Source organism: Pseudochaenichthys georgianus, chromosome 24 (assembly GCF_902827115.2).
Source record: "Pseudochaenichthys georgianus chromosome 24, fPseGeo1.2, whole genome shotgun sequence".
NCBI classification, from domain to species: domain Eukaryota; kingdom Metazoa; phylum Chordata; class Actinopteri; order Perciformes; family Channichthyidae; genus Pseudochaenichthys; species Pseudochaenichthys georgianus.
The window spans coordinates 13,127,858-13,154,557 of record NC_047526.1 but is presented as its reverse complement, the minus strand read 5'-3'; the positions used below and the strand labels follow the sequence as shown (position 1 = coordinate 13,154,557).

The window sequence follows — 26,700 nt, the reverse complement described above, 5'->3', positions numbered from 1 at the left end:
TCCGACACCATCTGATCTATCCGCAAAGACGATATTTGCCTCTGCAATTTTTTTTTTTTTGCTCTATAAAACCAGAACCTGGTTGTTACTTGTGGTCATCTAAATAGTTGATACGTAAAAGCATGTCTTGTGGATGATTTTTCCATTTTTTTTTCTTCATGACACGCTGCGTGCTCTTGGTTTAGGACGTGTCAAGGGTCACGGAAACCACAGAGGAACAAAAGTGGGGCTTGGTGCGACCAGAAGCAGCTATGGCATCTAACAGCCTCTTCAGCACAGTGACACCATGTCAACAAAACTTCTTCTGGGGTGAGTACCGCTTCTCTGCTTGCTGTTGTGTCTGGAGTTGGATTATTGGGAGTTGGGTGATGGGGAGGACTTGGGGTCAGGTGTTGAGGTTTGGATTGAGGAATTAAGGGGTTTTGGGTAAAGAGGGTAACGACATTGGATTATATCCAGATGAGGGGGTATGGGAGGGGGATCAGCTGAGGTCATTGAGGACCCTGCTATCAAGGTCCAAGCTTTTTGTGGTGGAGGAAAGACCCAACTATCATCAAGACTTTCTGTGGTGCGCAAATACAAAAAAAACAACAACCAAAAAAGCTCTTCATTTAGAGATTCCAGTATTTACTCTACCCTATGTTTATAAATATTCCTCAAACAGGAAGATGACATGTTTGTGCAACATACCCTTAGATTTACAAAGCGATGCCATTGCGGAACCAAAAACAAAAGCGCGGGTGATATTTTTGACAAACGTAAACAGACGCCTCACAAGAGAGTTTACAGTCGGGCATTGAAACAAGATGTGGGGATCACTGGATTGTGTGTGTTGAGTGTCTGTGTTGTTCATGGGAAAGAAGTATTGATCAGAATGCCAAGAAAGGTCTGTAATCGCTTCCTGAAAGTGTTCCGTCGGCTGCTGTCACTAATTAATCAGGGTGGATTTCTGCAGCCTCCAGAGAGCATTTCATCCACAGACATGAATCCACTTGGAACAAGAAGTTGCTCCATGTCCACTTCCATGATATGAATTTGTAATTAAAGTGCTGGACTAATTCATGTGAAATTGAAACAATCAATTAACTTAATTGACTTATTGCTTCACCGCAAATTCCTGAAACGATTATATATAATTGTGTGTGAATAATTAACTCCTTAATTGTACTTTTTCAAGAGTTGCAAAATTCAATTTGTTCATTTGAATGTCATTTGTTCAATCATATATTCAAGATCCTGCTTATATCCTAACGAAGATCTATAGAAAATAAGACCCCAAAAAGTCAAGAGCTGTGAACAGTAGCAGTGTAAATCATATGATTTCCAAAAACCTGTGAAGGCCAACTCGTATGCTGCAGTTTGTGGCCTCTGTTTAGGGTTTACTATATTCTATTGTGACAGCTTCTTTACACAATCTAATTTAATCTGCAAAATAAATGATGTCTTTAGGTTTGCCAGATGAATTTTGAAATTCAAACAAACATTTCCATTCCTGTGCGACACGAAGAATAGACATTTGAATAGCCCCCCCCCCTTTCCTCCTCTGTCTTCTCCGCTCCGGTCCATAGCCTCCGCTCCTCTGTCCAAATCAAATGTTTAAAAGATGTTTTTAAGAAGTCGCTCCGTGGTCAGACACAGCTGTTGGAGGCTCCGCACAGAAGCAGGGTGGCTCCTAATACACTCTGAAAGCCGGGAGAGAGTGAGCGTCTTCCACCAATCACCACCACCTATTACCATGTTAACCCCTGACCCCTCGGTGTGTCTCTGGGGTCGCAGCGAGAGGAGAGGAGCGGGGCGCCGCAGGAAATTGAAAGCATGCTGTAACAGAGGCAGACAGGAGCAGACGTGTACAGATGTTCAGGTGGAGGGACTCGGAGGACAGATAATCACTGATCAGGTCTCGGGTATAAAGCATTGTGGCTTGATATTGCGCTGCGGCTCATTGATGTTGCCCCTGTTTATGAACATCTGGGCAGTAAATCTGTCAGTGCAACCACAAAAAGCCCCCTTGACAGCCTAATGTAATTTTGTAAGACCACTGGCGTTTTTCTGTTGTATTCATGATGTAAAATAAATAAAAGTAGTGTACTGTGTTGTATCAGAACCGGCAAGATTAGGATTGGCGCTGCACATTTATTTATTGTTGGTTAGGACAAAAAGAGTGTGGGTGAAGTTTGATTTTGAGTAGTTGTGAAACTGACATAAAGTGATGTAAAAAGTGCTAAATAGATCTTAGATTTTACTACATATATTTATGTATGTTAATATTGATTTTTAGTTACAAAGATTAATTGTTCATTCTTCACAACTTGTTGGGAAAGAAACACAATATGACTGAGCTAAAGCCTCGCCTTCTGTTCACTTTATCCTGTCCTCTTGTTACCATGTTCACATTATTTTGTCCGGCGTCAGCCCTTTTTATGGGAACAAAATATGTTTGTGTTAGTTAGAAAGCCACATTACTCCATCCCGTACTTAGATTTGTATTAAAGGACATTTTTAATTTAGGACTGAGTGTACATTCCCAGCGATAAATTGAGCCGACTTGAGGGAGAGGGCAAATATTCCAAATTGAGAAAAAGGGGGCTCATTAAAATTTGTCTTGGCATTTACATCAAGCTTTTTTTTCATCTTAATTGCCTCCAATACATTTTTTATAACTCCTCAGACTGGCAGATGAGATGAGGAGGGCAGAATAATGTTCAACATGTGTGGCACCCACTCAACCACCATGCCTCTCTGGGGAACATTTAAGGGCCCATTTTCTCTATTACAAACTTAATTACATATAGACAATTAAGTCATGGGAGCAATTATCGTTCTGTAAAGTTGTGCAGTCGCAGTGGTGAAGAAGAAAAAAAGTGCTTACACAGACGGACCCAAATCAACACGATCAAAAGGAAAGCGGGCCGATGTGGGTAAATATCTGAAGACTCCAGGCGGAAAACTTTCCCCAAAGAAAATCTGAGATAATTTGCAGGGAAACCGTATATGTATTTGAGAAAGGCAGCTTCTGTTGCATAAGTGTTGCCTTAGATCTAACCACATGCCTGCTTCTTGGAGACATCTTAAAAGTGAACCAGACATCCTCCTCCCCTCATCCAGGGAGAGACGCGAAGCCCACTCATCAATAGGTAATTTGAAAAAGCCAGGGGGAAAAATCTGAGCGCTTCACTGGCTGCTACTGTGCAGAGGAGACTCTTCCCTTAACTCCAGGCTCAAAGGAACTCTATTTAGCATCGCTTAATTGTACCTCAGAGGCAAACATGTTATTTATTCCCGCCACGGTCATATTGATGGAGTAAAATGGTGCTGTGTGTGTTTGCATGCTGCGCTAGCTCTTAGGACTTATTAGCGCTGGAAGTTCACATTAGTCGGCATAATTCCTGAGGGTAATCAGACTGTTAATGTGATCATTGTTTAATCAAAGATGGATTAATTGCTCTGCATGTTCACTCCTAGGTACTAACAGTGAATGGTGGGTTGATTGTGGCTGCAGGCACTTATTAGGTCCACATTAGAGCGTCATGGTAGCACATTAACCTGTGATTTGAACAGGCTGGGAAAAGTATTTCCCCCCTGTTGATGTTTAAGAAACGTAGTTTGTTGTTCATTTGTAAAGGTGTTTGCATGGTCATAGAGCATATTCGATCTGAAACACCATCTGAAGTCGATAGAACTGTGACGCCTTTCCCCAGAAAACAAAAGAAACCCTGATTGCGAGCCACTTATTCTCTGTAGTATCAACTTTGTCGTCACATCACGAACAACCCTGAACAATATCTGCCTGCTTCTCCTGGTTCCAAACGAAGCACTGTGGAGCTGTAGAAACATGGAAGAGATCACATGAAATCCTGTATTATGGAGACTGCAACAACAAACCGAGAGTTCAGTGTAAATACTCACAAGGCCCCGTGTGTTATCCCTTCTTTTATCCCCATATTCAGTAGCTCGGGGGCTAATTACACTGTTGTGATAAGGCAACCTGCCAATTGACTGTGCTTAGCGTAGCTTTCAGCCTATTTAAAGTGTTGATAACAGACTCCAAAACTATTTTCCGATGGAGCGATAAAGCCTATCTGTTAAAGGTTATAAGTGCTAACACCTCTGCTTTTTATCACATAAATCAATGTGAACGTTTAATATCTTTGCCTTGTTAACTCTAACTACCTGCCAAGTGTGTGTGTGTGCTTTACTGGTTGCTCTGAAAGCTTATGCTACAGAACGCAATGCAATTACCAGGTAGTTTAATGCCAACGTGTTAGCCAGCGAGGCTTTTAATGCAGCACCGTGCTATTTTCACACTTAACAAGATCCTACAGCCCCTCATCCATTTCAATTGCATCATGCTGGGCGAATTACCGTTATCCGATATAAGCCCTCAGAGAGGAAGTAACTACCTAACACTTTGAAAATTGGTATATCTTGGAACCGGTTCACGCTAATGAAACAGAACACCAGTATTATAACGTGGATTTGTATACCTTGTTCCCTCTGCTCTGTTTAATTTCCTCTTGGTTTGAGTTATTCTGGTCAGAAGATGGCTTTAAACGGAGCTGATACAGAAAACCTGAACAGCATTGTTAGGCATCCCCCCCTCGCTTTCCTGCGAGAAGGCTGAGGCGGCTTCGCTTCCACGCTGCGTGTTTCTATAGGGGGGAAATATGGAGTGTCGAGCCTCTTGGATGTTTGGGTTCAGCCCGTAACGATGTGAGTGAGAGCGCGGCTGCAGCACCTACACAAGGCCTTACCTGTTCTGCCCCACGCCGTAGAAAAGGGCAGGCTTTTCCCCTTGTTGGTTTATTCTTAAAGGAATGCGGTGTCCCCTCTGACTCAGGCTAAACTCCCCAAAATATAAACCTGCTTACCAGCAGGTCATGAAAAGAGCAGCCCGGGTTGTACGTGCTTTTTAAGCAATTCTGATTATTTATCAGGTAACACACACTGTACTTTAAGTGAAGACATAGAAGGCTAGGATTCTACTCAATGTTTTTGAGAGAGAAGGTGATGCAAGATTAGCAAAGGAGCATCAAACAGCAGCTCTGGCTGTGATCAATAGCCTGGCAGCAGATCAGTCGGGCTGTCTGTCTGAAGGGATAAGCACACCGTGTTACAACGTGTCTTCAGACGTTGGTGTTAGCGCTCTCCTTCTCACAAGCTGTAATCATCACCGACAAAACTTTTTTGCATTTTCAAATGAAGAGTTTGGTTTGTAGAATGTCACAGAATAAGCACAGTGGGGTTTGTAGTTACTTCTGTGAAAGTGTAGTGCCGTATGTGTGCGCTGAAGGTGTCTGTGAGCGGAAGATCTGTCCGCTTGATTAATGCTCTCACTCAAACTGGCACCTGGAACCAATCCCCCTCCTGCCGCCCCCGTCCCATGTGCAGCGTGTGTGTGTGTGTGTGTGTGTGTGTGTGTGTGTGTGTGTGTGTGTGTGTGTGTGTGTGTGTGTGTGTGTGTGTGTGTGTGTGTGTGTGTGTGTGCATTCCATACACTGCGCCTTCAGAGGGGCTAAGGGTGGGTGTTGAGGCACAGATGGGACCTGGGGACTCTGAGCGGAAGAAAAGAAAGGTGCGTGCAGAGGGGGGAACAATAGGCGGACGCTCAGTGGAAGGTGTGGGGTGTCATTAATAACACACAGGCCCCATCTCCTCATTTGCTCAAATGACCTGCCCACACGTTGGGCCCCCTGCCAGCATCGAGGTGTGAACACAACAGATCAAATACACCTGAAAATCAGAGTGCCCACCCACTCGGAAACGCCCACGCAAACCTTTTATGGCAACTTGACAACTCCGGAAGAGCCCATGTTTATTCTTTAATGTGAGAGTGAGGGGTAAAAATGTTAAAAAAGTTACAGAAGACATTAAATTGTAGAAAAAGAGTAAGTGAGACATGGATGTAAGACAAAGGAAAGGATCGGTTTGCAGTCAGAGCGACGCAACGCCACTGACTCTTTCAAACCACCTCCCGTATGGCACCGCGGGGGTGGACATTTACCATCATCTACCCTCCTCTTCTCCCTTCTTCCCTTTCCTTCCTCCTTCCCCTTATGTCCACCCTCCATCCTTCCCCTCCCACCCACGCTTTCAGGAAAAGGGGCGATGACAAATGTGATGGGCGGCGATGCTTTGGTCACCGCAATAATCAGAGCCGAGTCACCAACACTGGAACCACCTGTGGCACACACGCGCGCACGCATGAAGACAAAATGAAATGTGTGCACAGACACTGAAATGAAATATGCCCCTGAGACACAAAAGGGGCCAGGAGTGTGTGTAGGTGTGTGTAGTGGGATGCCAGTCTTTGATCTTTGACTCGTGTGTGTGTAGCTGATATTGACAAGTCCCTAAGGAGAAGAGGGAAGCTAGAAAATGGTAGCTCCTGTTCGTAAAGTGGCCTCTAGAGAAAGAGATATAGAGAAAGGAAATTAGGTAAACAAGTATGAAGATAACTGGGATTGAGAGGCAAACGATTACGTGGTAACACTTCTCTTTAACTCGCTATTACTGTATCAGCAGACATTGTTTATCAGTGTATATGTGAACAATTTATTAAGCATCTGAAAGTGATTCATTCACTTCTTCCACATGGCCTTCATCAGTGGATGAAGGCCATGGCAGTGGAGTTTACTCAGATGCTAAAGAGATTAAAGGAATGTGGATTGGATTATATTCTTAACTTAAAAAATAATATCTGTACTTATGCACTTTTGCAAGCATAATAAATGGGTTCAAGCATCCCACATGATTCTGAACCATTGGCTGACTGAAGCAGAGGGACCAAATACATTTGTAAATTACTTGATTATTTAAATAAAAAACTAATATTTCATACATTACTATTACACAAATGCATGTACTGACAAAAGTTGTATATAACAAGACAGATATGTGTTTAAAACTACATTAAATTGTGTTATTAATTCGTTATTAAGTGTCTGCATATAAAGCTTTATATGGGGTTCCATTGAAGTGTTGCCAGTTGTTTTTATCTTACGACTTTGCTGCAGACTTTTTGCTGTGAGAAAAGGATAAGTTTCGAACAATTTCTGCGATGTTACAAAACTGCAGAATCCCCTAGGTTACATTTCAGGTTGTTTCAAAGCGCCCTCCTGCGACTGAGACTGCCAGTCTTTCGAAAAACTTTTAGCTGCTGTGTTTTATGTTGATCACTGAGCTGTTCCAGTTTACACATATTCAATCCAATCATAGCGCTCCGACACGCAGCTCTGTGTGATCAAAGTCTATATACATACACATGTTCTGATGCTCGCAGAGCAGCCTCTCAGTCTGGAGTCGGATTCTGTCACTCACCCAGACAGCTGCCCTCTTACAGTCGTCTGTACTTCATTTTGTTGTTGCAGTTAAAAGTTTTCCGTCAACTGTTGAGCTCTTCATTCTATTTTCTGTCTTTTCCCCAAAGGAAATAGGTCTCTCTCTTTTCTCCTTTTTGGACGGAGACCAATAACAGGCGTTTTCCACTTCACTTCTCCTGATGCTGAATGAGCAAAGGAGGATCCCAGGGGAGCAGGAATATTTTATTAGAGTGATATTTTTGAAAGTTCCTCTCCTTCATCTATTTCTTTCTTCTTCTCTTGTGATGGAATTTTAGGATGCTGCAACAATTCTGCATGTGTGTGTGTGTGTGTGTGTGTGTGTGTGTGTGTGTGTGTGTGTGTGTGTGTGTGTGTGTGTGTGTGTGGTGTGTGTGTGTGTGTGTGTGTGTGTGTGGTGTGTGTGTGTGTGTGTGTGTGTGTGTGTGTGTGTGTGTGTGTGTGTGTGTGTGTGTGTGTGTGTGGTGTGTGTGTGTGTGTGTGTGTGTGTGTGTGTGTGTGTGTGGTGTGTGTGTGATGTGTGTGTGTGTGTGTGTGTATGTGTGTGTGTGTGTGTGTGTGTGTGTGTGTGTGTGTGTGCGAAAGAAAGCCCACGCAGAGCAAAGACAATTCAAAGCTACAGCTAAATGACAGGCTGGGAGCTCCAGTCTTTTGAATTGCATTTCTTTTTATTCTGGCTTGGGAGGAGGATCGGGGGGGGGGGGGGACCCAATTGGGACAGAAAGCGTGCAGTTTAGTCTCTGGAGAATAACACTCGGCTCAAACTAAAATAGCACTCACTTTTTGCTGACAAACACTTTTTAATGTGAGGGAGTTTTCGTGTGGAGTTGAGCTCTTTTTGTTTTCTTATTTATGACAAATATTTCAGGGAAGAAAGCGTGGTGTGTGTATTGTAGCCTTGATTTCCTGTAGCTTAAAGTTGTAATAGGGAAAAATAAGAATGAGCAATGTCTGAGTTCTTGAGCTTAATTGGAAGCACCGAATTCTAAAAAGAAAAAGAGTACATTTACATTTTTTACTTTAAGGAAATATATACGGCAAAATGTATTTCCTATTCCCACAGCTGATATATCTTACATATTATAAGAAATGTCACTTTCACATGAATACTGCATTACACACATGATTACTCCTACACACAAACATGCACACACATCCAGACACACGCACACACACACACACACACACACACACACGCCCTTTCCCTGCAGGGCCCTGCAAGCAGCAGAAACAGTAGAGTTGGTCTCTCTGGTAAACAAACAGTGAGAGGCTGCTGGGAGTCTTCACTGGGCCTCTAAATTATAGTTTGCTTAACCAAAGTCTCAGGGCCAGCCCCTGTACTGCTACACACATACTGTGCATACACACCCACAACAAATGCATATGCGCACATAAGCTCATGACCTGTGTACATTAAAGGCAAGCACATATGCAATCAGGTGGTAATGGGACCTTGTCTGTGCTGCAGTTGAGTCAAGAGTAAAGCTTTTATAGACATAAGAGAGACTAAGATGCAAGCAGGCCCTTAGGGCCCATCATAAATATTACTTAATCATCAGGCACACAGTGTGAGGCAATTACTAATGAAAAATAATCTGTTGCTATGTCAACAGAGTGTAATGTTCACAGCTTTTAACCCTGTATACCTGTTTTATGATGTATGTACTAGTACTAGCTGCTTTACTTTGACAGAGTACTATGTGATGCTTTGTGGTTTGTGAAATATTCGCCTATTTTAATTAAAAGTTACTAAAAGTTGATGACGACTGTTGTCCACACATTTTCAGTGTGAGGAGGTTGGGTTGTTTAGAGCTTCTTTAATTGTCTCTAAATGAGTTCTGCAACTACTGGGGACAGTTGTTAGTCTCTCTGGGATGCTTGAACATATCAGAGATCTATGATGCCATCAAATCCCCTCAAAACACTTAGGATGATCAGTTCTCGCAAAATTATTTTCTGTAAATCTCACGCCTCCAGAGTGACAGCATATTCCAAGCGGACAATTTAATTGTCAGCCCGAGACCACATCCCAACAACTCTATTGCCAAAGAGGGGGTTTTATGTGTGTGACGTTGAAATACTCAGCTTATAATGCAGCACCACTGAATAGATTGTGTTTGAAGGACAGCATTTCACAACGTAATTGATGTTCCCTTTGGGACCAGGCAGTTGATGAGTCTCCGTGTTCAAGCCTCGATTTAGGCGCTATAAAGCTGGCGTCATCCGAGTCTCAGCCAGGGGTAGAGCAGACAAGAGATGAAAAGGCCCTTTCCTGGAACAACCGGCAACTTTTGAGTTTGTGTGGAAAAGGCAGGGTCATAGGTCGCATAATAACAAAGTCATTTATCTTCTGTGAAATCATGTTTTCCCCCTTTTGCTTTCATGATGTTTCCTTTCATTGAACCCACTTTTCCTATAGATGACTGGAATTGATTTTGTCTGAGGACATCTCAGGCTGGAAGCTATGAACTCCATCCACCACCCCCCCCCCCCCCCTCCCCCCCCCCCCTCCCCCCTACACCCCCACCTTGTCATGAGTCATTTCTGACCAGGAGCTTAATAGGCTCAGTCTAATTACAGGCTAAGCTTTTCAGCAAAGGAACCATCTCTTAGTGTGCTTCATCAGCAATGACACTCAACTTTATTTGTTAACTCGTTCGGCACTCAGAGCATCAGATGCTACATGTGAGGCCAAGCCAAGGGTTTTCCCAGGCCTTTTTGACGCCTTAATAGTTTGGAATCTGATCTAGGATGTATGGCTCCAGGTTGCAGAGTTCATGCTTTTGGAGAGGCTCCGAGCTGGACTGTGACCAGAAAGAGATCGGGAAAAAAGAAAAGGAGCGAGATCCAAACCCTCGGAAGTTGAGTGCTCGATGCACGCCCATGCGGCGCCTGCCCAGTGCTGTTTTTTTATTTCCTGTTTATCTGATTGGCTGTTGTCTTAGTGCTGGACATGCTGACTGACAGTTTTGACATTGATTACCCCCCAGAAATGAAGTAGCAAAACAATGCCAGGACTCGGCTCAGTGGCTGTCACATATATTGCCCAGTATGTGACGATGGCCAACCCAAATATATAGTATATTTAACACATTTAAACACTCATATGGACCATTTCAAGGCGTGGGTTTGCACCGTCTATGTTTATGTCTGCGTGCAATTGAGCATCCACGGTAGACTTTTTTTCCCTTCATATGGCCCTCCTTCTACAGCTCCTTATATCGATTTGGACCCGTTGCACCTGGACATTCCTTCACCCTGCCTCCATTCATATACATATATACATCCTTACCTCCTGTCTCCTTCCTCTCCGTCCCTCGTCTCCAGCCCTGTCCTGTTACTGTATTTGCCTTCCTCCGGTCTCGAAACAGGAGCAGTGGAAACTGGCGAGTGATAGCCGATAGCCCCCCTGCGAGTGCTAGTCTGGGCCGCTGCTTGTTTGCCTCTCGCCGTGTAGTCACTCCATCTTTCTCGCCTGTGCCTCCCTGCCTCACATAAATCATCCTCAATCGCACCACACGGACAAGGGAGAACAGAGAGAAATCTCCCCTCTATAAATCTGGTATTAGTTTTACCTCGCATAATGAACACAGGGGCTAAACGATCCTGGATACATGAGAACAGCATGTCTTGCAGATGTACTATAAATATACTAGCCGGCTAGTTTGCAGAGGGGAAGTAGACCAGTGAAATACACAGAGGAACGGAAAAGTGTAAAGTGGAATGTTGGCCTAGCCCGAGTGTCTGTATTGTCTTTAGCACCTACAGAGGGTCTCGGTCCAAGAAAAACGCTCTTTACAGGGTTCCTGTTCCCAGCCGTGGGCCGGTACCACTCCTGGATACGCTGCGTTTCTTTCAAGCCAATCCTTCAAACTGGTCTCCACGGAGGGGGGCTCATTGTTTGATTAATTGCACGATCAGACCTGATTGAGTGATAGATGCTGTGAAGGGGAAACCAGCACGCCTTAGGGACACTCTGGGACTGAGTCTGAAAAAGGCAGCTCGAGGAGAAGGGTTTGATTGGTGGAACGGCTGAATTAAAGTGAAGGACTAATAACAGCATAGCTAATGACACGATGGCTGCAGCCAAATATGCCTGATCACTGTACAGAGATGTTGTTGCAGCAATGTAAAGACAAACTGTAACATAAACTCCCTTACAAAAGTGGAAAAACTGCCTCTCTTTGGCATTTGCCTGGCGTAAGCCCCGGGCACTGTCACTCTACCCCATCAAAGAACCACACACCCACCAACACAGAAAAGCCTACAAATACAGTCGCTGCGCTGTGACAGCAGGTGGTGTGTGACACGTCAACATCTGAGGGTTCTTTGGCAGACGGAGAAAGAGTTCTCAGCTCAATCGCTCAGATCTATCACTAGGACTCTTTAATGGCAGCCTTCGTCACATATTACTGCTTTATTTTCTCCTTTCCATCTCCCAGCCCACATAAGTTCCCTTTTTTGTTCCTATTTTTAAGTACAAGTGATCTCAATTAGGGACCTCCATGAAGGCGGTAGGCGGCAGACAGTCAGAGCAATAAGAGCAGAGAGGAAATTGTCTTTATACCCCTTCTCCCTCCCTCCCTCCCTACCTCCCTCTTCTACCCTCCTACCACAAGCAGTGAGCAGCCGCCCCCTCCATGTCTCCATCTCTTTCCATGCTGTTCTTTCAAGAACAGAGTGAAATATCAGACAAAAAGAATTCTGTATATTCACTGAGAATAAATACATGAAACTCTGAAGGCACTCCAGCCACCTCAAAGTTTAATACAAACCTTGAATTTCACTCGTTAAAAATGGTGGCTTGGGAACATGCACACACACCGCAGAACGTGCCATCCTCCTCCTAACAGTTCACTGTGATGTCACGGGCTCGTTGACAAACAGTCATTAAGGGCTTAGCTGCGATCTGGGATCAGTGCAGGGATGTGTGTCGATGAGGTCAGGAGGAGTAAAGTTTCTGCCCATCGTCATCCTGGTTGGACGTCGACCAGTCCAAGTCTAACTACAGTGACCGGCAGGCTAGTTATGTGGCCGCTCCCCCAGTTGGTTGGGTTGATTGGCTAGTCGACTGGATCTTTGGCTGCCCTGCTGCCGAGCCTGGTGGGCTCCCTGATTGGTTAGCTGGCAGAGCCCGTTGGCTGGTGGCCTGCCAAACATGGAAACATCCCGTTACAGCCGAAAAAGCCTGGGCCTCGTCACTGCCCTCTTCTAGAAAGCTATAATTAAGTGTCTTGAAAAATGCACCACTGTGAAATGGAGCCCTTATCCTGAGTCTTAAGTGGCTGTACTTTTCCTCTCGAATGGCGAGAGCATGCAATGTGAAGAGGAGATGAAGAGAGTGTCGCATTTTATAATAGCGTCAAATATATAGTCATTGTCAAATCCAAAAGTGAATGTATGTGTATGAAGACTTGGGTGTGCCCTGCTTTTGCACTGGACTATATTGATTTTTAGCATCAACACTGCTCTGTCATCTTCTCTATAATGAGGTGTTAATAGCAAGGATAGATTGGCCTCTAAATGTGTGTTTGCTTGTAAATCTGTGTATGTCAAACAGGAAGAGAGATGTTAAGACGTTGACAGATGCACAGTTGTTTTTAAAAAAAAAAAAAAAGACAAGGGAAGATAACAGAGATTTTGCATGGTTAGTTTGCTGACAACTTTGAAGCCAGCGTGTGTGTTCATATTAGCGGTTCCCATATTGTCTTTGTCATTCCAAGTGGGAACTGGAACAGAAACTTTTAATGACATGCTTGATATCACAACAGGGAAATTAACCAGGGAGCGTCAGCTGAGTTTGATTTTTATTGAAAACAAATCATTGAAACTGAGCGGCAGAAATACAATATTACCATAAATCATAAAACACACATCCTGCTCTATGTGGTACACTGTGGTTCTTCACTGTTAGTGACTTCTCCTACTGTGCAATGACTCGGAGCCAGAGTAACACAGTAGATGAATAATACCAGAGCTCAGAGAGACGATCCAGCTGTGCGCCAGGCGAGGAGCAGCCGCATTGAATGAACCACTTTATGCTAGATTAATTTACTACATAATACATAGTGTTAATACTGCGCGGGATGGGTCCAATATCCTATAAGTCCAATAATACATGAAGGATACAGCATTCACATTTAATTAGAAGTAGATTTTTGGCAGGGCTAAATCTTGGACCATGAAGCGAGAAAGTGCTGTTTCTTTTTTATCGAACAGCGTATCCTGGCACATTAACGCCTTCTCTTGTGTCTTCCTAACATCTTTGCGACTTCAAACGACATATTTCAAACTCTGAGGTCGTCCTACCTCTGAATGACAGAGAGCCGGGCCTCAGTGTATGAAGGCAGGCCGTATCCTGTAAGGAGCTGGAAGACAGATGCTGGACGCACAGCAGAGAGGCAAAGCGGAGTCAGATGGGACAAACACTCTTTGATGAGCTGAGCTTGTCAGGGTTAAAGTCACGGCTACACTGGGGTTAAAAAAAGGGGGGGGGGGTGTTAAGGTTTTCAGATCTGGCTGGGGAAATCAATAGGCTCTTCCAGCTGCGTTAATGATGGGACAGTAACAGGGTGTAGAAAATCCACATTAAAGACTGATTAGCCGGCCTAAAATTAGCCTAACTTTATTATCTTGATAGAAATCTAATCTGCCATTCATAAAATGTACCTTCATTTGTCTGTGAAGGATAACAAAAAAGTTACAAAATGAAATTCCAGTTCAAATTTCAGTCAAAATAACATAAAAACACATCAATAATTGTGCTGATTAAATTGATGGCATGAAATTGACTGAGCTTATTATTTCATGCTGAACATTTCCTAAATGAAACTCCTCTACAACATTAAGGATGTTTTCCACATTACCCCAGATGTATTCAGCGGTGAATATATTATATTATCTGAGCTGAAACTTAACTCTGTTGGAATAACCGGCTCCACGGTTCCTGCAAGGCCATGTTTATCACTATTACAGATTTAATTACTACTATTCACATTTATCCATCCATGAATTGTTAGTTGATCTTTGAGTATGTAGGACAATGTGAACCATATTTCTGGTGTTTGGGGCACACGGAGGGGAAGTGTAACTCAATCACTCTTTTTTTTTTTTTTCCATTCCCCGTCCACATGACGAGGTGCCAGATGCATGTCAATGCTTTCAGACTTTATATATCCCTCCCACATCCTCACACACACACATGCTAACAGACATGTATGCATGTGCACACATAGGTACATACATTCTTATGTAACACAAGAAGTCAAGTTATTTCAAGTTACAGTCCTCAGGCTTTGGGCTTTTTCTCTCAACACAGAAACCTTATTATAAAAATCTATAAGACTGAATCCAACTTTTAAAGCATACTGTAAAAACAAGCTGCAGAAGCCCTGACAGAACCCAAATAACCTCACAGCTGTGCCTCCTAGTCCCTTTTATTTTGAAACAGGCCCGGATTATCAAAGCCCTTTTCTTAAAGACTCTTTGCAATTAAAACCTGTAGGGAGCAACGGAAAAGGAACATAGACTGGCAAGTACACATGCTGCTGTGTGATGTGGCACCCAAATAACGCTCTTTCGGAGACTGATGGGTAATCAGGGCAGAGGGCGTGGCGGTGATGAAAGCCGGCTGAGACATGGAGTCTCACAGAGGGTGGATGATGCCCTCTACAGTAGACACAGGAGGGGCAACAGGCCTGCTCAGAAACTGACTTCAGAGCAGCATCCTCACTAAAGTATAAAACATTTCAGCTCTAAAATAACATCTATATTTTATTTTAGAAATGTTTTTCTCACAGTATGAAGTTGCAATTATGAACCAATGTGCAGATGACTGAATTAAAAAACTAAAAAGATTTCAACAAAAATTGTGATTTGTTTATTTTTGCCGTGGTGGAATAAGACCCTTTAATAAGTAGAAGTAGAAGTAACACGCTTGGAAAATCCTGCAATCGGATAAATTACATGATTTAACATATGTAGAATAAATCCGAAAAAAGACCATTGTGAGTGTTATTATATATAATGTCATGGTACAATACTGATTTTTGTTGGTCATAGGAACAGTCTATTTTATTTACTCTATATGTTGGCTGTTAAATCTAAAACAATACATCAATACATATGAGCTCATACTGTATGTATTGTATCAAACATCTTTATCTGCAAAGTAACTAATAGGCTATACTCAAATAAATGTGGTGGAGTATAAAGAGTATTAACTCTAAAATCTACTGTAATGTAAATATAAACTGCCTAAAAAAATGATCAAGTGCAGTGTTTGAGTAAATCTTGCAGTTACTTTTTAATTTGGATTGAATCACCGTACCCTTTGGCGCTGTTATGTTTAAGTTCAATTGTAAAATCATTTTAAATTGTATGAGGCACAACAGATGGTGAGATTATATTTGTTTACTTTCCCAAAAAGAACCAACCGTTCACAATAAACGGCCACATGGCTGGGTAAACATAATGAAAGCCCGTGTTGGTCGAATACCTGTACACCTGCACAACAGCTCTCCCCTGCGACCGAGTGAAACCCTACTCCTGCCTGCGCCTCTACCTGACTCACCGCTCTCCGGTGACTCACCCCCTCCTACCTTATGGAGAGTAACTCACTTCTCACCCGGGCTCGGATCTCTGAACGCTCTTCTGAGCCGCGTATTTATCGGGACATAGTGGGTAACACAACGCGGAGTGATGGACTGACTCGCGTTATTCCGACTGGAAATGACCACCCCCGGAGTTAGGAGCGTGCCGATGGTCCGGTGGAGCGGTAACATGTTGGTATGTACGTGAGGCAGTGTGAAACTCTTATCCACGGAGAGAAAATGCGTGAGACGTGCGTGTTTCATGAAGGTATCGACGTTAGACCTGTCCGGCCGTGTATATAGGCGTGATAGATTATGGCAGAGGGAATGGATCTGACTCCAGACACCACGTGTTGGAGTCGCATCAGCGCAATAATTGCTGGGCGCTCGAGCTATATAAACCACAAAAAGCCTGAGCACGGGAAACCCCGGCCTCCAAACAGTAACCACATTTACGGCTACAAATACGGGATACTATTTTTCCGCCTCCTTCATCTCACCGGCGATTTTTTTTTTAACTTCATCCACCTTTTTAACCTTACAACACTGCCAAGATACTTTACGGGACATATACACACTTGGAAGGCGTCGGTGGTATATAAATAGCTCTTAAGTATTGTTAAAGTGTATTCCTTTGACTTTGAACACTTTGTGTGTGTGTGTACATTGCCTGCGGGCTTTCAAAAAGCCTTTCAGTTTGGCACAAAGACTTCAATGACGCACCTGGAGCAGTGCTTTGACTTTTCACTAAAGGAAGACAGACAAAACGGGTTTTTTTTTTGTACATCTGAGTCGACGGTTCCCTTTTAAACCTGCCTTTTTTTGTAATTGTATAGCCCATTACGAGCTCTGACATTTATTTGATGTTATTTATATCCACACACGAGCAACTACGCCTGCGTTACGGCGCATGGACGCTTTCCTCGAGAAGTTTGAAAAAAGGAGCTCGTCATTTAAAACATCATCAAGTTTTCAAGGGTTGTTTTTCTTGACGGAGAAGTATATTATATATTCGTTTGTAGTGGAGAGGGTTTTGAAACGCGGTGTGCGCACACGAAGTTTTCCATTGGCAAGCGCGCTGAGGTTCTGCGAGCAGCGGCGCACACTCCGAGTTTTCCCCCTGAAGTGTGTGAGAGAGACAGAAAAAGAGGAGCTGGAGAGCCTTTGGTGCCTTTTTGATAACCAACGCTGTTGTGATGCGAATTCCCGTAGATCCCAGCGCCAGTCGGAGGTTCAGTCCGCCGTCAAATAGCCTCCAGCCGGTCCCAGGGAAGATGAACGATGTGAGCTCTCCAGCGGGGCAGACGGACTCAGCTGCGGTGCCGAGACTGCGCCCCCACGAGAACCGCAGCATGGCCGAGATCATCGCAGACCACCCGGCCGAGCTGGTTCGGACCGACAGCCCCAACTTTCTGTGCTCCGTCCTGCCGTCCCACTGGCGGTGCAACAAGACGCTGCCTGTCGCCTTCAAGGTGAGTCCCGTCTCAGCGATGTGCTCCGTAATTAAGTAAACCATAAAGTGTTCGGTGTTCACTCTAAGATGAAACTAAAATCAATTTAGACATATTTTGTGTATGCATAATTTTTTCTTGAACCCCGTATCTACTAAAAACCTTTAAGTAGCCTAATGTAATTATTTGTATGGCGATTTCTTTTTCCTTTTGTTTTTATTTCAAATTTACAAAAAATGTAAGTATTGATGTCATGGGGATCTGGGAGTTTTAAATCCACTTCAGAAACCACACAAATTCAGAAAATGAATCACAAAATGATGGTGATGTTTAAAGGGACAGAAAAAATAAAGGTTTGGCCAAATGTCTTTAACTGTAAAATAAGTAAAGTAACTAAATGTACACATTGCTACTCGCATTTTGTAAACAAATAATAATTGTATATTTTTTCCAAAAGGCACTTAATGTAGAAAACTATAACATTCATGTCTCTCTTAAATACCCCCCAGATGGTGGTTATTTTACAATGAAAGCTTTGTTTCTATGGTGATTAATATTATTTTTATTTTCAATGTAATTATCTTCATATGTTACAATTATAAAAACTATACCTCAACATATATATGTTAACACCACGTTATGGCCTATTCTAGCTCCTATTACAATTATTACCCAAAATGATATCAAATAGTTTTCACATGTTGATTTTACTGAACATGAGCAGAAGAGCATTAACAGAAAAATATATATTTAAGCAGAGACTAATTGTTGATACATTAAAGGCCTCTTCTGGCATTTTTGAAGCCTTGACAATATATTGCTCCCATGATATTTCACAGGAAAGGCCCTATTAATTACTTGACAGTTATTATGTAAAGGATGGATCAAAGAAACACCAAAGTGGAAATGTGTAGCTGTAGCCTGGCTGGCTCCAAATCAAATGTGACACATTTTAAAATATGTGTTACTTAACCGTTCTTATTACTATGGCTCTGTAATTATTGCTGCTCTGTAGGCCGGCTCCTGCTCTTTTATCTGCATCCAGGAATCTACAGTAAATGATAACACAAGGCCTTGCAACATTTGTTTTGAAGACAGCATTCTAGAAGTGAAGTGAAATTAAATCCTTTCATATGATATTATGTCAAACATGTCTGTCACATTAGCTCGAAGGAATTCTTCTCAACAGTGAAACAGAGAATTAGTTTCATTTTGGTTTGGCTTTCAACAAAAGCATTTCCTTTATTATTAAAATATATTTGTTCAGTTTTACATTTTTAATTTCTGTTTTACCACAAACAGAGGAAGATAATATTATGTTGTACCAAGCTGAATGGAGTGATTTGTTTCTATATTTTGTCGCAGTACTAGGGAGTAAAACTGTGTCTATCTGTTGACTATTGTTTTGAGCAGTTAATAAATGTATGCCCTTTGACCTCTCTGCCCCTGCCAGGTGGTTGCCCTGGGAGACGTAACCGATGGGACTGTTGTGACCGTCATGGCGGGCAACGACGAGAACTACTCCGCCGAGCTGCGGAACGCCTCTGGTGTGATGAAGAACCAAGTAGCGCGCTTCAACGACCTTCGCTTCGTTGGCCGCAGCGGCAGAGGTGAGGCCCGACACACTTTATCCTCCATTCACTAAAACTACAACTCAGGGGGAGCCATTCGATTCAGTGGTGTGGATTAGTGGTCACGTTCCCTTCGTGGCTACCACATAATGATCTGTAACTCCAGGCTCAAATCCCACCGCCTGTGAGTGGTAAATCGTGTTGCTTGAAAATGAACGTCCTCAAATAATTATTTGTCTTTTTAACCAACTTTTTAATGCTTTGTATCTTTGCCCTTGGGTTTAAGAAACAAAGCTTTGAACAAAAATAGGATGTGTGATCAGCCGGTCTGCTGAATAAGACAGTGTTGTTCTGATGAAAAAGAAAACAAGTTTGTCTTTAAAATAATGTCACCTGACATGACCCGGAACAGTCGAGGCTTATAAACATGTTGATTGCTCTGCACATATCCTCATGCTGTCAGGCAGTGAGGCAGAGGCCCCATCCTATTGGGTCAAATAGCATTCCATAAATATTTGGCATTGCAGGAGCGACTCTTCGCCTCATTTAATGTCATGTTACCAAATCGTCTTATTTACGCGCGCCCTCTCCAAAGATTTTTATTTTCTTCAAATCTCACAGAAAGTGGTCGCCTTCCATAATTTGACGGTGATAAGAGCTGTCAGTGACTTTTCCTCTGTTGTAGCTGTCAAAAAGGGAGGGTAGCCGAGGCAGCCAGGAGAGATGAGGGGCTGACAAAAGTATAGAGGCATGTTGGCTGGACCTATTGCCTCGGGGACCTTGCGTGCGTCTCCCTTAAGAAGTGACACAGAATCTAGTCACAGGAAGTGACATAGGAGCCAGGGGAGATCGGACTACGAGGTGTCTGAAATGAATACCTGAGATAAGTACAAGCAGAGCGAACTGATAGGATGTGAGACAGCTAAAAGTCGTGCACACAGAGGCAGGGAGAGCTGACTGAGATGGACAAAGATTGATAGTCAAAGAGCTTAAAATAGTGCCAGAGTACGATGACAGCAAGGTGGGTAATTCAGAGAGGAATCAGATACTTGGGATAATGTCATTAGAGTTAATAGTATAGCCGTGTGCAGGGTTGCCTGAATCAGATCGCAGGTAACGGTTGACAGCAGAGATGATGGCGCCCTACTTTATCACAGATCGCCCACATGCACCTCAGATATCAGGTATGGGGGACACCTGTTGCTTCTGCTATCTCCTGAGTCATCTTATCGCTTATTTGAAAGGCTTGTTTACAGTGAGTGTAGAGCAGGAGAGAGGAGGACACACACTACTAGGTGGCTGCGCCTGAATGGACAGCTGCTCCGATGAGTCGCTGCAGCAACCTGCCCCCCGCTTCCTGTTTCCTGTGCGTAGCCATGGCAACGCGATGCGCCCGCATACCTCAGACGTTACTGCTGCTGCTGCTGACTTGGCTGTTGCGCTCTGATTCATAGGGCTCCTTGTGCATACACAAGGGAGCATTACACACACACACTCAACCCCAAGGCAGCAACTGCTGGGGATTATCGAGAAAGGAAGTGACTATTAAAATGCCTCTCGCCCACTCACACTGCGCTAGACAGGGAGAAAAGTCTGGATAACAAGATACTGGCTCCTCCAGTCAATCCTCCATTAAGACTCTGCCAAAAGACTTAAATAGATCCTCTGAAACAGCAATTGTTGTCTGTTGTTAATCCTCTTAAAGTCGATTTTTGCTGTTTGTATTGGCTATTATGTGATCACAACCACACTTGGGGACTTGGGGATGGTTTAGCAATGAATGAGGCTCATTGTCTTTGCAGATGGTATGTCATTTGATGTTGTTTGATGTCACCACAGGCAAGAGCTTCACGCTGACAATCACGGTATTCACCAACCCGCCACAAGTGGCCACTTACCACCGAGCCATAAAGGTCACCGTGGACGGACCACGTGAGCCCAGGAGTGAGTACAACGGCACGCACATACAGTACAGTAAGGGAATATGTCTACACACGCACAGATAACATAATACTCCTTCTTTTAATCAGCTTTTGAATGGGTACACCAGTATTTTAGGTGAGGTGCTTAAAAATATGGGGTTTATGAGAAAAATGAAAACAATTACGAATTTGAGGTCAAAATATCATACATTTTAGTGTCTAAGCTTCCTAGAGCACTGTATCCTACATTTCCCAGAATGCAACTCAGTAGTCTTTCATTTAGACACTATTTCAACTTTACAAAGATACACAGCATTGCGTAAGAAGACATTATACTCTGAACTGTTTTTTTTACATGCTCAAAGGTAAACTTTATGATGAAAAACTAAACTTTATAGTTAGTGAAGTGCTGCTTTAATTCATCTGTGGATGTGACGTACAGTACATTTAGCCAATGGCAGCAAATGCCCCATTATAATGGTGACAGGCTAATAAAAATAAGTTAATTAACAAAGTAAACGTTTTACTGGAAAAAAGTTCTGATTATGTTAATTGGCTTTGAACAGACTTTTCATTAAGTTGACTTCTCAGAAAGCAGCTCAGCCTCCCGAGTGACGATTTCAGAGAGAAACGAGAAATAAAAAAGTAAGGCAGAATCTTCCTGAGAGGGTATACTGGGTAGCAGAATGCTAGCATCAGCTCCTTTTAATGGGCCATATAAAAACAACTGAGGAGGGAAAAAAAACTTTACAATAGCCCTCAGTGCCAACTGGTCTGGCATGCAGCTGTTTCCCCGACCCTCCTCCCTATTCATAAAAAAAAACATATTCTCATCTCATGGCGTCTCAGTGAACAATATCAAATCACAAACAACCCACCCACCCGACTGCCCGTCACATATGGCACCAGAGACACAGAGGAGCCAGGAGACAGTAGGATTAGTACCACCATCAGTCTCCATTGTAGAAAAACATGCCCGTTGTGCCAACAAATGCCTCAGACGCTCGAAATTCAGCGTTCATCAACACGCACCCTGAAACAAAGGCACATGCTTGTTGTCAAACACACATGTACTCACAATCACACCCACTGTTTCCCTTCTAACTCTCATTGCACTCAAGCCATCTTGTTTGATCAAAAGCATTTCCTGTGCATCTGCTGTCCCTCGTCAGATGACTTTCAAACAAGTTCTGTTATTCGGTGGCGAGCAGATGGGAGTCGGAGCAGAAATTGTTTAGAAAAGGCCCACTTAGGTGTTAACAGAGTTGCAGTCTTGTATTTGTGTCTAGAAAGCCTTTATGTAAGCCTGTGAGTCACTAAACTAGACAAAGGCAGCATTACCTGATGTAAGGTGAGGGATTGGGGCATTGTGAAAAGACTTTACACTTTCAGTCATTATTCCTCCATTCTATTTGCTCAATTTGTGGTCTGAGACAAAGCTTTAAAGTTGAAGTCTGCATCTTATAACTTCAGTCCCAGGACAGTAATTTAAGCAATAAGGAGTATGTCATCACACGTAACCCTTGAACTTCTTTACTTCGCTGTTAAGTGGTCAGAATTGCAGCGACGGTGTAATTTACCCAGAAACTACAGCCAGAACACGTCTCCCTCTCAGGGGTCATTAAGCCGAGGTCGGAGGGTGGCAAAACACACATGTGCCTTCTTAACCACACCTCCCCTCCTCCAGGTTTCAGCATGGAGAGACTCCAAGCTGAGAGCACCGGCTGTCTCCAAAACTGCGATTCTATCTGTGAACGCTTCATTGACACATTGGGGGGGCTTTGTCGGCCATTACAGCTCTATTTTGTGTTAAACGAGTGGGTAATTAGGAGGCCTTTGGAACTCCGGGCCCCTATAGGGAGGGGTCCGAACAGAGACACGCGGAGAAAGAACAGTGGGCTGTCTTGAGCTTGACATACACTGGTACTCTGTGGCTCTTCTCTGTGAAAACACTGTGTTGTTGGAAAATAGGCTGACAATAACACAAGATTTTAACGTGGGCTGGTAAGTGGTATAAAAAGCTAAAATAAGTAACCATTCCCTATGGTTTTATTAATGTTTTTTACACTTTCCTGATGTTATTGGGAGGTTTTGCTCCCTGTTAATGACTTGCGGGGTTGTGGGTGTCAAGCTCAGGAAGGATATTTTGTGTAGGCGTGTTTGATGAGCCTTATGGTAGCCATATGAGTCTTCCTGAGGGATGTCATTTCCCCCAGCGTTTCCACATCTAATATCAGAGAGGGGGGGGGAGTTGGACCACCCGCGAATAAATGGGGCTCATATCTCTGAACTGTGGCTCTGAGTTTAAGCTAATGAATTGCGTGGTCAAAGTGACGAATATCAGTGAGGCCCTGTTTTAAAGATCTGTGGTATGATTTTCCTCAGAGGTTACAGAGTGTGTGTGGGTATGGTAAGTCAGGTCCCTCTGGCCACTGTGTTATTAGCAGGAGGCTAACTCGGTTTCTGTGGCTCCCATTGTGCTTAATCGCTTGACAGCTCTTGGTTACTCTGTGGTTTGCCACTGCACCAACAATTCAGCAAGCGTGTACACATGTCTGTGTGTGTGCAAGCGTAGAGGCATGTGTATGTCTGCTCCTGTAGATATGATTGCAAATGCATGTATGTCTGTCCCATAGCGCCTGAGTCTGCAAGCGCGGACCCATATGTCATGTTTTGCAGAGAGAGAGTGTGTGTTATTGGTGTCATTAGTCTAGTGTAGCCACAGTGCTGGAGCAGAGCTAATAGGCCTCATTAAATGTCATTTTGAGCTAATAGACAGGGAGTGGTTGTTTAAACCAATATGCTTTTATAGGTGGTTCTGTCTCCTTTCAGCTGCTCCTGGCGGTGGCTGCAGCCAGCTGAGACAAACTTCCTGAGTGATAATAACCGAGGCGTAATAACACAATATACTAGGCTTTCTGTCCAAACCCACTGTTCTCATTATAGTTAATTGATCACAGACAAACATAAGAGGTGACAAAAACCATTGTGGCGTCACATGTACTGTGCCTTGCTGGGGCATATAGCTGCGGTTACTTTGCATAACTGAGTCACAGTGTGTGTGTGTGTGTGTGTGTGTGTGTGTGTGTGTGTGTGTGTGTGTGTGTGTGTGTGTGTGTGTGTGTGTGTGTGTGTGTGTGTGTGTGTGTGTGTGTGTGTGTGTGTGTGTGTGTGTGTGTGTGTGTGTGTGTGTGTGTGTGTGTGTGTGTGTGTGTGTGTGTGTGTGTGTGTGTGTGTGTGTGTGTGTGTGTGTGTTAGCGGTGGAGGCTAGCGGTCAGGTTCGTCTTTACTATGGGGTTTAAAAGCTGCAGGGTCTGGCTGGGGGTATCTGGGCTTGGGGACAGGGTCGTGTTTTGGTTCGATTTTGGTCAGGGTGTTAACAAGTTTGGTGAAGAGGCCCTGGTTACTATAGGCCTGTAGACAATATTAGTGGTCCAGGAGACCTGTCTGCCAAGCCAAAATATTCCTGTGACACACAAATACTCATACTCACACACATACACATAATACTTCCAGATATGCTTCTGCATAGGTTCAAAATAATAGCTTTAATAGTAATTGTTACTTTATTTGAATTGCATTGTTCAATATAAGAATATCTTTAGATATAAAGAAGTCTACTTGGACTTTAAAAAACTTTGATGGTATGTTTTTTAATTGTTGTCCCGTTTTGACCTGTATTTTGTTTCTATTGAAGCCACAGCTCACTCATAGGTAGGATGTGGCAAAAGAAAGTGTGTGTGGCTCTCCTACCTATCAGTGGGTAATCTATCTCCACTCCAATCTAAAACACAACCAGTGTGTTATAATATAGGGTCATACAGAGTAAAGCCGCCTGTCCCTTTAAGAGAGAGAGGGGGAATACCTGTGTGCATGTGCAAAGCGAGCGAGAGTGAGGAGCAAGTGTAGTAGGTTTCTGGAAGTGAATGGGAGTAGCAGCAGTGATAAGTCTGTCTACAAAGTTAGCTGCATATCACAATTGCAAATAAATACAACAGACTCCCAAGGAAAATCTTGCCTGTCTGCCTTATTTAAGAGTGGGTTATTGAACATTTAGTGAAGATTCATCGTCGTCGTCGTCGTCCCCCCCCCCAGGGGGCACACCCTCCATTTCGGGAACCACTGGGTTAAACGTTAATTGACTGTCAAGGTTTTTAGCGATATGCCTAACAAAGTGGAATTTTGCTTTATTGCTTTATTGCCATTTAATCAAAAGGAATTTTTGACATTCAGCTTGTAATGGTAATTAATGAGAGTAACACGATTGCTATTGTGGCCAAATGCTATTGATACCTACAGCTGGATGTCATCTGATTAAAAATGAAACTAGATATTATATTTGTGAATAATGCCCACTAAAGACAGCATGCAACAGAAAACAATAGCGGACCTTAACCTGAGCCTTGTGGCACACCACAAATGAGATATGTTTCACCATATTAAATACACTGCTAACACCCATGCTCACTCAAATGCACTCAAACAAACACACACCCACACACCTAAACAACCTTATAGTAGTGGTTGCCAGGCTACGTCCCATTATAGCTATTTGAAAAAAACTGTCACCTTCATTGCTCCTTGGCTGTAAACAGTCTAGAGTAAGTGAGACACCTTTATTAACACGTCTCTCATGATGACACCAAAAGGTCTCTGAACAGTGTCATAACACACACATGCCATTACATGCACTTGTAGGGTACTATTACATGCTGTAAGGCCTTGGCTTTGTTTCTGTCAACAGACGTGTTTGCTCGGTGCAAAATGCAAATTAAACTTTTCCACACTTTTTAAATAATGTCAGCCATTTAAACTATGTACATTGACATAAGGACCTTTATGTTCTTGGATTGTCATGCCTCGTCAGTGACTTCCTCAAGTCCAAAACATCGAATATACTTTTGTACAGCATCCAGGTACTTAAAGAGGATTTGAGAAGACTCAATACTTTTCCCCTCTCAGACAGTTACACACCCACCTATCTGCTGCTGCCTTACTCGGAACAGCTTATAACAATGGGAGCCGGACAAATAAAACTCACCCGAAACATCAGGAGGAAAAGGAATGAAAAGAGGGAGGGAGGGAGAAAGGGGGAAAAAGAGAAAAAAAGACTGCAGGCTTTTCCAGAGGCAGTCAGTCAGTTGAATGTCTTATGAAGTTCCTTGAAGAGGTGCCAAGGCCTTTACAGCACAAAACACAAAATCATTCAGTGGGAGGGAGAGACAGAGAGCACAACAGCAGAATAAAGAGTGAGAAGGGGGAGAAGAAAGTGAATCATAAAAGTGATAGAGATTATTGAAGAGGGTCAAGAAAAAAACATCTCAGAGGGATTTGGATCAAAACACTATAGTTTGACCAGAGAGGTGCTTAGGGAGTATACCAAAGCCAAACTGTGTGATTGTATGTGTGTGTGCTATTTAAACTTTGTGCAATATCGTACAAGTGTGTATATAATGTGTTTTTGTGTTCAATAAATGTTTCGCCTTTGGGAATTGTTGTGCATGTCTGTGTGTATGCATGTGTGCGTGTGTGTGCCTTTCCCTTGCCTGGCTTGCTTCCTCCAGGCTGGAACGCATGGACCACACAGACGGCTGGCAGCGCTCCACGACAGCCTGGCTCCCCCTTTCCCTCCGTCTCCTTCTCTCCTTCGCTCGCTGCCTGATCTCCCGCACCTTTTCTCTTTTTCCCCTTCTTCATTTTTTCTCTGTTTTTCCCAATTCTGTTTTTATTATCTACCGTCTTTTCTGTCTCCTCCCTCCCTCCTTTCCTCCTCTCTCTATACCGGACCCCCATGGTAGACAGGCGTCTGAATGTCACCCACTCAGCGC

The 26,700-nt window shown here is 43.3% G+C and overlaps 1 protein-coding gene across 2 annotated transcripts in view; it reads left to right on the top strand.

Moving 5' to 3' along the window:
* Positions 1–251: 251 nt before the first annotated feature.
* runx2b (RUNX family transcription factor 2b) overlaps positions 252–26,700 on the top strand; it is a 36,879-nt gene continuing 10,430 nt past the window's right edge. Inside the window, exons 1-4 of one of the 2 annotated variants that reach the window (XM_034075360.1) lie at positions 252–309; positions 17,141–17,400; positions 18,833–18,989; positions 20,790–20,894. In XM_034075360.1, the coding sequence (XP_033931251.1) occupies positions 252–309; positions 17,141–17,400; positions 18,833–18,989; positions 20,790–20,894 (580 nt within the window). Of the gene's footprint in view, positions 310–17,117; positions 17,401–18,832; positions 18,990–20,789; positions 20,895–26,700 lie in introns of those variants that run through there. The other variant, XM_034075361.1, reaches the window with a different exon arrangement.